General features: G+C 35.9%; 1 protein-coding gene across 10 annotated transcripts in view; it reads right to left on the reverse strand.

Annotated features, from left to right (window-relative positions):
- Positions 1 to 9173: 9173 nt before the first annotated feature.
- LOC126779283 (adenosylhomocysteinase-like 1) overlaps positions 9174 to 15510 on the reverse strand; it is a 50782-nt gene continuing 44445 nt past the window's right edge. For 8 of the 10 annotated variants that reach the window (XM_050503267.1, XM_050503263.1, XM_050503266.1 and 5 more), the window contains 4 exons: positions 14474 to 14551; positions 13560 to 13739; positions 12841 to 13008; positions 9175 to 10973 (listed from right to left, as the gene is read on the reverse strand). In XM_050503267.1, the coding sequence (XP_050359224.1) occupies positions 10815 to 10973; positions 12841 to 13008; positions 13560 to 13739; positions 14474 to 14551 (585 nt within the window). In that variant the 3' untranslated portion in view covers positions 9175 to 10814. Of the gene's footprint in view, positions 10974 to 12840; positions 13009 to 13559; positions 13740 to 14473; positions 14552 to 15510 lie in introns of all 10 variants that reach the window. The other 2 variants (XM_050503261.1, XM_050503271.1) reach the window with 1 other exon arrangement.

The following is a 15510-nucleotide window of genomic DNA, read 5'->3' on the forward strand; positions in this document are numbered from 1 at the left end:
TAGTTTCAGTAAATATCTAAAAACGTTGAATGATAGCGAATTTATCTTGTTATGTTTTGTCATATTTAAAAAGATTAATTTATGATCTTTCATTATTATATTTCACTTAAACATCGAAGGATAATCTTTGAAACCAAGGTGTAGATGATCCTTGGGATTACAAACAATTAAGGTTTATTTCTCATTAAGAACAAAAGTTTACTTACACGAGAAAGTAATTACATTATTTTCTTATCTATATTATTATTATATTATTTATTGTTTGTATTGTATTATAATTCTCGATGTATTTATATAAAAGAAAAAGGGTTACATATACATATTCTCAAATCAAGCTTTGACAGTGTTTTCTTAGTTCAGTCTTAAATTTTACAAAAGATTGTTCATTAATTACTGTAGTAAGAGCAACAAACTACAGCTGATGTTATCAAACCCCTTTCCCCTTTCAGCTGTTGTAACTTTTGTTATCTGTTAACTCTAGTTCCTGCAAACACCTTTTTGTTTATGGTAAGTGCCGCAAAAATGTTCGTTTTACCATTCTATTGAAAAAACGAAATTGAGCTTTATATAACAAATCTTTGCAACTGTCAGCCTAGATCAAAAGTTGTTTTTTTTTTATTTACTCGTCAGGTTCCCATTAAGTTTTGACAGAGTTGATGAGGTATCGGGCGCTACGTTCTACCAAAAAAAAGTAAATTTCTTTATAGTTATTTCAAAGGATCAACTTACCATATAAAAGTTTAAATTTAAGTTTATAAGGGTATTAAGGGTTTATTCGAGTAGGTTTTTACGTTATATCGTATGTTTGGCGCTTCATGCATTATTCAAAGTATTATGTCTCTCTACAAATTCTGACAGGTTACGTTGGGGTAACGCTACAGATTTATTTATTTATTTAGGATCACCAACATGACATCATGACACAGTAATAATTACAAATTAATAGGTCTAAGGATAAAAGTTGCAATGTTTATAGGTAACCACGACATGCAAAAATGACACTAAGAATTTAAAATAATAATGATGAAAAATAAAAATAAATTTAACACAATTTGGAAGTATAAAACAGATATTGAAAGTATTTTTATTCTGCAAAAAAGAGCGTTTCCATGAATTCGGTCTAATATTGGAGCTCGGTCTCCATTCGTAACGTTTTTAATTAAGTGTATACTTACTTACATTTGCGTCACAGTAAGAAACGGTGACATATGTACTTACTTTGTATAGACACGAGGAGTAAACACTAACTGTATAATATCATTTCAACTTCCTGCTTCCCCCTTCCTTCTTAAGTCCACGCGAGCTGGTTCTCGATGTCACCGCCTAACTGTGACATCAATTCCATCGCGCACAAAGAAATTTGGCAACTCCTTTCTTTGTCGCACTACCAAAAAATGGAATTCCTTACCAGCTCACGTGTTCCCCTCCTCTTACAACCCGGGTTCCTTCAAACGAGGCGTGAAGAGGCATCTTGCGGGCCGGCAAGGCGGTGACGGCTAGTACAGAACATTCTTCCCGACTGTACTGGTCGTCGTCGCGTTTGGACTCTACTACCACTTACCATCAGGTGGAGTAGAGACATTTGCCATCCCGGACATATAAAAAAAAAAAAAACGTATAACGGCTAGATTCCGACTTTGCAAAATCAATAAATCCTTCTTAGATCTTAGGTCGTTTCTATAATAAAATTCCAGGTATTTTTACTTGGCCTTTTAATAAATTTAAGCTTAACGTCAACAAAATTTGACGAAGGCATATTATTCAACACAAGAAGATTATATAAATGATAAATAAGCGTGAATTTATTGTTTGTTGATTTTATTACGTAATGTATAACTTTAATTGCATTTGTAACACCAGTTCAGGAGTTAGGGCAAATTTTTATAATATGTATATATTAGATAAAAATAAAGTATTATTATTATTATATGTTTGACTCTATGGTTCGTATCTGTGGTAGCTTTACACATAACTCAACACTGTAATTTAGTATGTGTCTGTTAGGTGTAACTTAGTATATATATCCTATATATAGCGGCCTCGATGTAAGTTCGCAGACACGGAGGTCCTGGGTTCAATTCCCAGGTCGGGGCAATAAAAAGTTATTGGATTTTTCTGTCAGAATATTCTGGAAGTGTATACACTCCCGTGCCTCGGAAAGCACGTAAAGCCGTTGGTCCTGCGCTTGATCTCCTGGATTGCCGTCCCACCGGATTTCGAGAGTTAGGAAATAGAGAGTGCACCTGTGTTTGCGCACACACTCGTGCACTATCATATCTCCTGCGTAGTTGGCTAATCTCTCTTGAGATTGGCGCCGTGGCCGAAATCGGTCTGGAGGAAATTATTATATCCTAAAGCTGTAAGACAATATAACTTACGACTTCATTATTAAGCAGACAGTATCATTTCAACATTCGTGTGTTTCAATACCCTCTTCCCTAAAGTAACATGATTCAAAATAGCCTCTATGAGCTTACTTAAATAAATAATGTTTTAATTTGATTTATATTTTTGTATATAATGTGCTAAACATTTGGCAGTATTCATCAGACATATAAAGATTACAATATTCTTCTTGACTTCCAAATGCGTTATTTTTTTATAACAGTATGGAATGAGTTTCAAGGAAAAAAATAAAAGTCCCAAATCCACAGTTGATTTATTTATTAAAACATGGCAACAATTTACTTATCCGTCTACTAATTACATTCGGTTAGGCTTTTGTTTAATAAAGTTTATAAATCCTATACATGCTTTTGGTAAAAACATACGATACAATAAAACACCCGATCACAATATTAACACGTATTATATTATACAATGTACGGACGAATTAAAAAAAAAATACATATAAAATAAAAATTAATGTCACCCGATCGCAGCGCTACTCAAACACATACTCAAACACATTCATGCTACATACACATTATTATTTTTTATAGAATATGGGCCACATGATGGTAAGTGGTCACCAACGCCCATAGACATTGGGATTGTAAGAAATATTAACCATCGCTTCCATCGCCAATGTGTTACCAACCTTGGGAATAAAGTATGTTCCTTGTGCCTGTAATTGCACTGGCTCACTCACCCTTCATACCGGAATACAACAATACCAAGTACTGGTGTTTTGCGGTAGAATATCTGATGAGTGGGTGGTACCTACCCAGACGGGCTTGCACAAAGCCCTACCACCAGTAAAAATTCGGTCGAGTCGATTTAATGTCATAGTTGTTTATATGTAAGGTACGATATCAACCACAGTGGCTTATCTCAAAAGACATTTATCTCAATTCTACTAACAAATTCTCACTTTACCGCAATCGAATTGGAACCATCGCTACCGTTTATCCGTATTCCTATATTTAATTATCCACTATTGACATAAAAGTAAGCAATTCAGTTTTAATATAACAGTATATGGTAACACCATATACGTTTGGTTCCGATCCATCGATTTCGAATATATATATAATATCTGGGTCGTCTGGGTACGATCTTGCACAAATCCCTACCACCAGTAAATTACACACGTACACAATTATATATAAATAAATGGTAACTTCTGAGTTCCTTGCCAGTTCTTCTCGATATAATATAGTGGTAGCTTTACATTTCATAGAATTCTGTTGTGAAAGCCATCTTGAATAAAGATTATATTGATACATGTTAGAAGCAAAGAAACAAAAACAGTCAAAAATGAATTTGAAACAATTACAAAATTAAAATATCAATAAATTAAACAGTTACGCTTTATTTTGAAAGAAATTCATAATATTCATATACAATTAAATTTATATATCCAGTATACATTACACGGAAATAAATAAAATCGAGATATAACAGATATTTAGATATTGTGTAAGGCTTGAAAGTGTCTACCAAGATTTCCTATCTTTTCCCGCCATCTTGGAAAAATGGTTTCATTTTGTTTTTTTTTTTTCGATAAACTTATCTATAAATAAAACGAAAATTATGATAATATACTTATCTGGTATTTTTTATATGAATTTTTCTCCTAATGTTGACCATTTTTGAGATATCGTTAATAAGTTAAAAATATGAATGTTTTTTTTTATTTCTTAAACCAGCTCGTAAAATTTGAAAGATAACCATAGACCAATACAGACCAACAAATTAATAAGCCTTTAAATATACTTGTCAGTTGTATTGGAGATTGTCCCACCACGCTGATTAAACACGAATTTGTGAATACAAACGTGGCATTTTCATTCGACACATGCATTTCCTTATGATGTTGTCCTTCAACGAATTTAATTTTCATTTGTGATTGTATTCTAGCAACCGGACTTAAAAGATCCAAGGCCGTTAGGTACTAATAATAATTGATGCCCCCATTCCGAAGCAGTTAAGAGTAATATTATGATTGCCCGCAGTTTCACCCGCGTAGTTTCCGTTCCCTTGGGAATACGGGGACAAAATGGAGCCTATGTTGCTCTCTGATAATGAAGCTTCCCATTAGTGATAGAATTATTAAAATCGGTTTAGTGGTTTAGGCATGAAATCGTAACAAGCAAACATTCACATTTCGCAAAAGTTCACATTCGCATTTATAATATTAAGTTAGGATTATTTTTGCCTAGACATAAAACCATCCCGGCTCAGCTACTTAATAAATCCAAATAAGTTTTATTCTTTTCAAATAACTAAAATACTGAATCGATTCTACATTGTCATTCTGTTACATGATAATTTACCAGGAAGGGCTTTCTTCCCGTCTGAGTAGGAACAACTCATCAGATATTCTACCTCTAAACAGCAATCCATTTTAATTAGTAATATAATTAAAATGTCCGTTAATTAATATATTTTACTTCGCCGTTGACACGTGACAGCTATCATACATTAAATCACGCGAAACACAAGGTCGTTATTTCAAATATACCACAGAGTAAAAACTTCTGTTAGTGGAGGCATTATTTTTAGCAACTTTAGATTTTTATTTTAGTCTGGTTACAAAAATTTTAATCTAAGTAATAAATATATTTATTTAAATTTTTTATAGCGTTTTTTCTTTGTTATTATAATATATAATATTTTTTTATTAAAACATTGTGAATTATAAGCATTGTATATAAGTATGGTATTTTAAATTAAACTAAAATATAATTGAACAAGGGTTCCGATCCGATCCGAAAGAGCCTGTGAATGTCCCACTGCTGGGCTAAAGGCCTCCTCTCCTCATTTTGAGGAGAAGGTTGAACGTTTTTATTACAAATAATTACGATTACAAAACAAAACGTCAAAATTAGTAATTCAATTTAAAAAAAAAAACATTTATACTGAATATTAAACCCATGAAATGTATGATTACATTTTCCATTAATCGATGGCATTTCTAAACTCACAAATCTATAAGGACCCTTAATCGAAACGATTAAATACGTTGATTACACGGAATTGTAGTGACCATTTGATAGTATGCGTGTTTCTATCAATCGATCATTATCAATTAAATCGATTTGATTCTAATGATGCTTTACATTATATATCACATTAAATACATAAAGTTATTTTTTTTTATAGAATAGAAAGGCGGACGAGCATATGGGACACCTGATGGTAAGTCGTCACCAAACGCCCTTAGACATTGGCATGTAAGAAATGTCAACCATCGCTTACATCGCCAATGCGCCACCAACCTCGGGAACTAAGATTTTATGCCCCTTGTGCCTGTAATTACACTGGCTCACTCACCCTTCAAACCGGAACACAACAATACCAAGTATTGCTGTTTTGCGGTAGAATATCTGATGAATGGATGGTACCTACCCAGACGAGCTTGCACAAAGCCCTACCAACAGTAGAAAAAAAAAGTTAAAATATATACTAACTCATTGGTCAAATATTGTTACTTTTTTATTTTTAAACTAGTTAGCTAGCTAGCTTCGCCCACGTGTGAGGGGGACAGGTGTTGTATGTCCTTTTCTGTACCTTGAAAACATGTATGAATTTTTATGATGATCAGTTAAAACTGACAAACTGACTTTCACATTTATAATATTAATAACGATAAAACTATCACATGTAGGCTTTCTTAAATAATTGTTGTAAATAAAAATAGTATTAATTTTTTTTTACCTTCAACTTTAGAAATCTTAGGTCTGTGGTATTTATTTTTGAATCGGTTGTAGTTTGTACGCTTTCGATCATGAAATGTAAATGGAATACAAAAAAAAATCTAAAAGTAACAAATGCAAATGTCCCACAGCTGGACAAAAGGGCCTTTCACCTTGAGACGATTTGCGATAATCATAGAATAATCTTAAGTCTTCTAGAAAAAGAAGATAGCTTTAGCCAAATGGGAAAATTGCAACCAATTACTTTTTCACATAGATATAAAAGCTTTTAAATATGTCAAGTGAATTTTACAATCAATTTTGGGATAACAAAATTAAATAAGGAACAACGAAACGCTTACAAGAGCCCTGTGAGCCGAAATAATATCGCGCGTCGTACTAGGCGCGCATCAGAATGACTGTACAAAATGATCTGCTTTAAAATACTAACAGCATTTGATATCTATTTAGTACCTTTGCTTAAATATTTTCTACCTAAATTAACAAAAAAAAAAAAAAATTACCGGACATCTTGACGTCAAGATTAGTCATTTATAATTTCCGCACAAATGAAACAATTGCACAATACGGAGTGTATTGTGCAATTGTTTTATGCAATCATTTAGTACATATTTGGTACTTAAACATAAATTATTAAATCTAACTCAAAAAATAAAGATTATATTAGCGAAATCATAAAAATATAAACAGTAACAGCCTGTTAATCCCGCTGCTGGGCTAAGGCCTCGTCTCGCTTTCGAGGAGAAGGTTCGGAGCTTATTCCACCACGCTGCCCCAATGCGTCTACCAACATGTGGCACAATTTCAATGAAATTAGACACATGCAGGTTTCTCCACGATGTTTTCCTTCACCGTCAAGCACGAGATGAATTATAAAAACAAATTAAGCACAAGAACATTCAGTGGGTTTGAACCCTCGATCATCGGTTAAGATTCGCGCGTTCTAACCACTAGGCCATCTCGGCTTTTATAAAAATATAAAAGTGTGTCCAATATCCCAGTCCCTCCTGTATTTCATCATTAACATCAGGGGGGGGGGGTATGTAGTATTACTAAAATCAAACGCTCACATTATCAATGTTACGATGAAAGTACATAAATATATTGATATTAAAATTTCTCCTTGTCATGCTGTCTCATTTTTAAAGTTAAAAGACGATATAATCTTTACAATTTAAAGCCATTAAGCAATTATTATTTTTTATCATAGGTACGCGGAAGGGCAAATGAGCCACCTGATGGTAAGTGGCCATCACCGCTCATAGGCAAAGGCGCTGTAAAGCACACTAATTATTATCTCTTACATCAGCAAATCGCAACCTTGGTAACTAAGATGTCATGCCCCTTGTGCCTGTCGTTACACTGGCTCACTCGCTATTACCCTTCCAACAATGCTGTCTTCTTCTTTCGAATGTCAAACCTTCAAACTGGAACGCAACAACAATAAGAATTGCTGTTTGGCGTGAGAATATCTGATGAGTGGGTTAGAATATCTGATGAGTGACCAAGGCGGGATTGCACAAAATCCTACCATGTAGTAAGTTTGTCTGTCAGTAAATTTATCGCAAAATTAAAACAGTTAAATTATACGCATTAACTACGATTTGTATCGAATTCCAATTATTGTCACTAGATGGCGCTGTTTTCATTCAAACGTCAATGCTATCGAACGAGTAATATCACCTCGCTAGGCACACCGTGTTTCTAGTTCGAGTTTCTCTACTTTATCGATATTGTTGAAGTTAACTGTTTATGAAATTGCAATTATTGTCACTAGATGGCGTTGTTTTCATGCCATACAAATCGAGCGAGTTAAAAAAAAAAATCGAACCAGGCAAAGCGGCCGGGATATAGTAAAAATTTTTACATCTTCACTAATATTTCTGAAATTCAATAGAGATAATAAATAAAAATTTATATAATATTATTATCGGGTATTTTATATTGAGTTTGGGATAAAATTTTATATTCGATTTCTGTCCTCTTTTTTTTATAGAATAGGAAGGCGGACGAGCATATGGGCCACCTGATGGTAAGTGGTCACCAACGCCCTTAGACATTAGCATTGTAAGAAATGTTAACCATCGCTTACATCATCAATGCGCCACCAACCTTGGGAACTAATGTTATATCCTCGTACACATATATAGGATATATTTATTTATATAATATAAATAATTTATATAAATAAATGATACCTTATTTATATAAGGTGAGAGAGAGAGGCTAAGAGACGAACAAACAATCCTTTTGTTTACAATGAACGAAACATTAAACGAGTATATAAAGTAAATTTACCAAGTGTAATATAAATTTAAATATTGTATATTTATGTATGTCCTCCTGATTAATTTCAGTTACGGCTTTCACAGACTGGCTACCGGCACGAGATATTTTGATATTGTACAAGTATGTGCGCAAACACAGATGGACTCTCTCCCTCACTCTCATAATCCGCAACCCGATACGATCGAGATTTCAGGCGCAGGACCAACGGCTTTACGTGCGCACCGAGACACTTCAACGCTACCGATTGCTACTGACAATATTTCAACAGAAAAACACGATAACCGTTTATTTGAACCCAGACACTCAATAAATAAATCCATGATGACAGTATTATATAAAATTTCATCCCAAACTACAAATAAATGATACAACAATAGCAATTCCTGAGCTGAATACAAACACGTGCATGCGTTTAAAAACAAGTGCATGTTACCATACAACACAAATTATTACATTTTATATATATATTAAAAAAATAAGATCACAATAAATAAAATGAATATAAAATTAAAATCAACACATAAAATATCGCACATACAAACTATATATATATATGCACAATGTATTCATGTGTTATTTTTACAAATTTTAGTCTATTTTCATTGCACGAATACATTATTACTATTTGTAACAAAACACCTTACATTTGTCTATAAATAAAAAAAAAATTATAATAAATAATTAATTTAAATACACTTAAGTTTAATATTAAGATATTAAGTTATATCATTAACAAATACTGTTTAATTAAAATTAAAAGAACAAATTAAAAATATATTTATTTTGTTATTAAAAAAATAAACTCACGAGTTAATAAATCTGTATTGAATAATACAGAAGTAAAATATTTGTAACTTTTTTTACTAAAATAAAATTAAAAAAAAACAAAATGTCAACATTTAAAAATACATATCCCTAAAATAAGTTAATTTAAATTAATGTTTAAAAAAATTACAACAATATAGTTATCAATTCATTTAAAATAAAAACAATAATTTATTATAATTTTGAACAAATTATATTATATAGTATTTATTTTTAAATGTGTAACCAGTCATAGATAATATATAAATCACTTCAATGCAATTGGCGAGTATTAGTATTAAAAAGATTACTTTTGTACTATAATAATAATGTCCTCCAGACCGATTTCGGCCACGGCGGCCAATCCCAAGAGAGATTAGCCAACTACGCAGGAGATATTATAGTGCACAAGTGTGTGCGCAAACACAGGTGCACTCTCTATTCCCTAGCTCTTATAATGTGATGGGACGCCAATCCGACACGACCGGAAAAAGTTCAGGCGCAGGGCAACGTGCTTTCTGAGGCACGGGAGTGTACACACTTCCTACTTCCAGACTCCGGGGTGCTACTGAGAATTTTCTGTCAGAATTGAACCCAGGACCTCCTCCGGCCTTACATAAAACCACTAGAATTCAACGATTCCGTTGGTTCGAGATCTTGAATATAATTAATTAATGGTATTCGTTATGGATTCGTACACAATGGGACACTTTGGAAGTAAATTATGAGTAGTTAAATGAAAGTGTTGTATTATAAAAAGAAATATATACAAGAACTGTTTGTAGTCTATAATATAACAGAGTTATTACCAATCGCATGGAATATATACTTTATAAGACCTTTAGGGCAGCCATTATTATAGCACTTTTGTGGAAAAGTGTGAGAATATTTACATACTATTTGAACATTTACTGATGGTAGAGCTTTGTGCAAGCTCGTCTGGGTAGGTACCACCCACTCATCAGATATTCTACCGTAAAACAGCAATACTTGATATTGTTGTGTTCCGGTTTGAAGGGTGAGTGAGCCAGTGTAATTACAGGCACAAGGGACATAACATCTTAGTTCCCAAGGTTGGTGGCGCATTGGTGATGTAAGCGATGGTTAACATTTCTTACAAGGCCAATGTCTAAGGGCGTTTGGTGACCACTTACCATCAGGTGGCCCATATGCTCGTCCACCTTCCTATTCTATAAAAAAAAAGAACAAAATCTCTGTTATTATTACATCTGTACTAATATTATAAATGCTAAGCCACTGAACTGACATTGATGAAATTTGGTATGAAGCAATCTCGAATACCAATGAGACCGAAGGCTTTTTTATTTCATACCTCTGCCCCCCACTGCCACGTGTGTGAAACCGCTTAAGAAAACTAATATTCTATCATTCTCAATTTAGGCTACACATTTAAAGATAATCCTATATATATATATATATGAAATATTTGTCTGTCGGTATACATAAATCATTTAAGACTGACATAACAATAATAAACAAAACCTGCAAAATAAATCACGAATAGACTAATATTTTTACAAACTTACACCAAAAAAAAACAAAATTTGTACCCCAGTGAAAAACTAGAAGCTGTAAGCGAATCTAGGCGGTTGATCTAGGTTAGTACCTATAGTAGTTCGGTTTGAACGGTCCCACTTTATTAAGACCTAGGTATTTCGCCTGTTCGTCGGTTAGTTCAGTCAAATGAGCGTCGAACGTCGGTAAATGTAAGCTGGCTACGTACTCGTCCATTTTCTTCGGTAAGAGGTAGACGTCTGCCTGAAATTATATATATTATTTTATTAGGATCTCCAACAAGGAATACACATGACAAGCTTTAATACATTATGCGAGTTATAAGTCTATGTGCTCCCTCCCATCCCTCGGTTACAGGAAACCACAGCATCCATCACATACAACTAAGTAACAGCTGATATAAATAGTAAAATTAAAATTAAGAATTTAACAAATTTGAAGTGATATGACTTAAAGAACTAAAACAAAAAAACAGAACTTATGTTAAATGACTAAAATTTAGGAATAACATTTGATTTATCAGTTACAATTACATAAATGCCCTTAGCTGGGAACACGGTGATCGTTTCAATGTTTTAAGGTTTAGCTGTTGCTGTGTTTATGGGGGCGGTATATATATTTCCTTATGATATTTTTATTCAACGTCCCACAAAGAGAAGTATTTACAGTAACAGCCTGTTAATGTCCCACTGCTGGGCTAAGGCCTCCTCTCCCTTTTGAGGAGAAGGTTTGGAGCTTATTCCAACTCGCTCCTCCAGTGCGGGTTGGTAGAGTAGACAAGTGGCATAATATCAATGAAATTAGACACATGCAGGTTTACTCACGATGTTTTTCTTAACCGTCAAACACGAGATGAATTATAATCACAAATTAGGCACATGAAAATTCAGTGGCGCTGGTGAGTTTGAACCCACGATCATCGGTCATTTTGATTATTCAAATTACTGTTGTTGCTTTTGCTCCTTGAAAAAAAACAAAACCACCGATGACTTTTTAAAATTATTATTTTAATATAGAAAGGCGAACTACATTGAACCACCTGATTGGAAGTGTTTAGCCAACGACATAGACATTGGCGTTTGGCAGGTCAAATTTTAGACGTTGGGGAAATGTTCGAAAGACACGACTGTCCCATGGTGGTAGGGCTTTGTGCAAGCCCGTCTGGGTAGGTACCACCCACTCATCAGATATTCTACCGCAAAACAGCAATACTTGATATTGTTGTGTTCCGGTTTGAAGGGTGAGTGAGCCAGTGTAATTACAGGCACAAGGGACATAAAATCTTAGTTCCCAAGGTTGGTGGCGCATTGGCTATAAGCGATGGTTGACATTTCTTGCAATGCCAATGTCTAAGGGCGTTTGGTGACCACTTATCATCAGGTGGCCCATATGCTCGTCCACCTTCCTATTCTATAAAAAAAAAAAAAAATTGACACGATTGTCAGTGTGGCGAGGGTGTGTGTCCCATTGATTGTCAGTGTGGCGAGGGTGTGTGTCCCATTGATTGTCAGTGTGGCGAGGGTGTGTCCCATTGATTGTCAGTGTGGCGAGGGTGTGTGTCCCATTGATTGTCAGTGTGGCGAGGGTGTGTCCCATTGATTGTCAGTGTGGCGAGGGTGTGTGTCCCATTGATTGTCAGTGTGGCGAGGGTGTGTCCCATTGATTGTCAGTGTGGCGAGGGTGTGTCCCATTGATTGTCAGTGTGGCGAGGGTGTGTGTCCCATTGATTGTCAGTGTGGCGAGGGTGTGTCCCATTGATTGTCAGTGTGGCGAGGGTGTGTGTCCCATTGATTGTCAGTGTGGCGAGGGTGTGTCCCATTGATTGTCAGTGTGGCGAGGGTGTGTCCCATTGATTGTCAGTGTGGCGAGGGTGTGTGTCCCATTGATTGTCAGTGTGGCGAGGGTGTGTGTCCCATTGATTGTCAGTGTGGCGAGGGTGAGTGTCCCATTGATTGTCAGTGTGGCGAGGGTGTATCCCATTGATTGTCAGTGTGGCGAGGGTGTGTGTCCCATTGATTGTCAGTGTGGCGAGGATGTGTCCCATTGATTGTCAGTGTGGCGAGGGTGTGTGTCCCATTGATTGTCAGTGTGGCGAGGTGTCGGCTGGTACCTTGTAGCGGTGCTGCGGCGCGTTGTAGAGCTCGATGAGCGCCAGCGCCTGTGTGGCGGCTGTGACGGACACCACGAACGACGGCAGCGACGAGCAGCACAGGTTGGCCAGCCGCCCCTCCGCCAGCAGCACGATGCGCTTGCCGTTGCCCCAGATTATGTGGTCCACCTGCGACGGCCACCGTGGAGCACACCGACGAGAGTTAAGAAGACATACGGTAAATACAAAAATATATATATTAGTGGTATGCTCAAAAGCGGTCTTATCGCTGAGAGAGCGATCTCATCCAGACAACCTTTGGGTGAAGGACGTGAGAATAATAACGCACCATTAAACTAGCTCTAAGCTATTATTTCATTTTCATTTAGTTTTTTCAAAGAAAATATATTAAAAAAATAATAACTATCATGATATCATTTAGGCTGTATGAGTTGGATTCTTTGCCTTTGCATTGAATCTCATTGGAATTATATGAATATATCTATGTCAAACTTTATGCACCAGACTTATATAGATAAATAATGATTCATTCAAGTTTATCAGTATACTAGTTGGTATTGATTTTATAATTAATAATTTGAAATAAATATATATATATACTAAATATATAAGATAGCGCTTGACTTTTATCACACCTGATCCATCAGGAGTGATGAAAATATTATCAATCAAGTTAAACGAGCGCTCGGACATTCAGTCTGTCGAGACGGCGAGCTGACCTGACTCCTGACCCGCTCCCACAGCAGGTCCGGCGTCCTGAGCGAGTGGACGTCTATTTCCGTGTTACTGTGTCCCATGTTGCACACGACGCAACCGTTCTTCATACGTTCCATGTGTTCCCGTGTGACGACGCCTTTGTTACCCGTTGCCGTTATTACGATATCGACCTGCCTTATTACCTGAAAGTAAAACATAGGTATATAGGTATATTATATACATAGATACATTAGTAACAGTAACAGCCTGTTAATGTCCCACCGCTGGGCTAAGGCCTCCTCTCCCTTTTGAGGAAAAGGTTTGGAGCTTATTCCAACTCGCTCCTCCAGTGCGGGTCGGTAGAATACACATGTGGCAGAATTTCAATGAAGTTAGACACATGCAGGTTTCCTCGCGATTTTTTCCTTCACCGTCAAGCACGAGATGAATTATAAACACAAATTTCGCACATGAAAATCGTAATTACGGAAGAGAAAAAGATATGGTCGGCCGACGGGGACGACGGGCGGTGACGTCACGACGAGGGCGCGTCGGCGGGCGGTGACGTCACGACGCGTCCCCTCCACGATAATTTGTAGTCTTCCCATAACGTATCGAACTTCACTCGATAAATAGCGTAACGTAAAACCGAAACGGATTAATAAAAATATTTGGGAATATATCTCCTGTTTATGAAATCATATTTTTTTTTTAAATGCAGAGGGTACCTTAGTCTTAATGGGACAATTACAGGCTTATTACTGGTATTATAATATATATCTGAAGACACGTAAGCAAAACTCACTCTCTCGCACACACGCACGCACGCACGCACGCACGCACGCACGCACGCACGCACGCACGCACGCACGCACGCACGCACACACACACACACACAAACATGCTACTAAACATAACACATACATATGATAATTACCTCATTTAACTTGACTACTCTGAAACCATCCATGGCCGCTTGTAACGCGCATATCGGATCTATTTCTGTAACGTATACCTGGAAACAAGAATTACTAGTAATAATAATATCCTGGGACATTATTCACACGCGGCCATCTGATCTCAAACTAAACAGAGCTTGTGCTATGGAAACCAGACAACTGATATACTACATATACTACTTTTCTTTTTGTAAATACTTATATAGATAATTACATCCAGACTCAGGACAAACAGATATGTTCATGCACACAAATGTCAGTCCTGGGTGGGAATCGACCCCACCACCTTCGGCGTAAAAGGCGAGAATCAACCAACCACGCACACTGGCTCGTCGAATTATTAAAACATTGGAAATTTTAAAATAGTTGGGATGGACAAGAAACAAAGTGATTTCGATTTATTTATCCGAGAGATCAAATCATCATTTATCAAAGAGATCCGTTTTATTTATTCATTTAAAATTTGACATTTGATATTTGAATGGACACTCGTCCATTGACATTGGAACTGTAAAAATTAACCATCCCTTATAACCGATCATACTTGCCAATCTTGGTAACTAAGATGTTATATCCCTCGTGTTTGTAGTTACACTGGCTCACCAACTCCTCAAACCAGAACACAAAAATACTAAGTATTAATGTAAATTTATAAGGTAGAATATTTTTTTACCCCTTATTCATTAATATTCGTCTGAAGTAATTCATTGCTGATGGCTACGGCTTTCATTTAGGTGTGTATTCTACCTTAATTTCAATGATATCCTGGTTTGAAGGGCACTAGTGGATTAGGGATAGCGTTAGGTATATATAATATACGTAGCGATTATAGCTAGATATCTAGGTCTGATCAGAATGATCTTGCTGTAGGTTTATTTTTATGTCGAGGATATCGTGATTTAAGGACACCATAGCCTTGGCTTATGTGTCAACGATACGCTTGACCAGCGATGGCGGTGGGAATACCGCTAGTCTTTAGTGGCTATTCCAGCACAAACCAGGAATCTCGAGTCAC

This window comes from Nymphalis io, chromosome 28 (genome assembly GCF_905147045.1).
Source record: "Nymphalis io chromosome 28, ilAglIoxx1.1, whole genome shotgun sequence".
NCBI classification, from domain to species: Eukaryota; Metazoa; Arthropoda; class Insecta; order Lepidoptera; family Nymphalidae; genus Nymphalis; species Nymphalis io.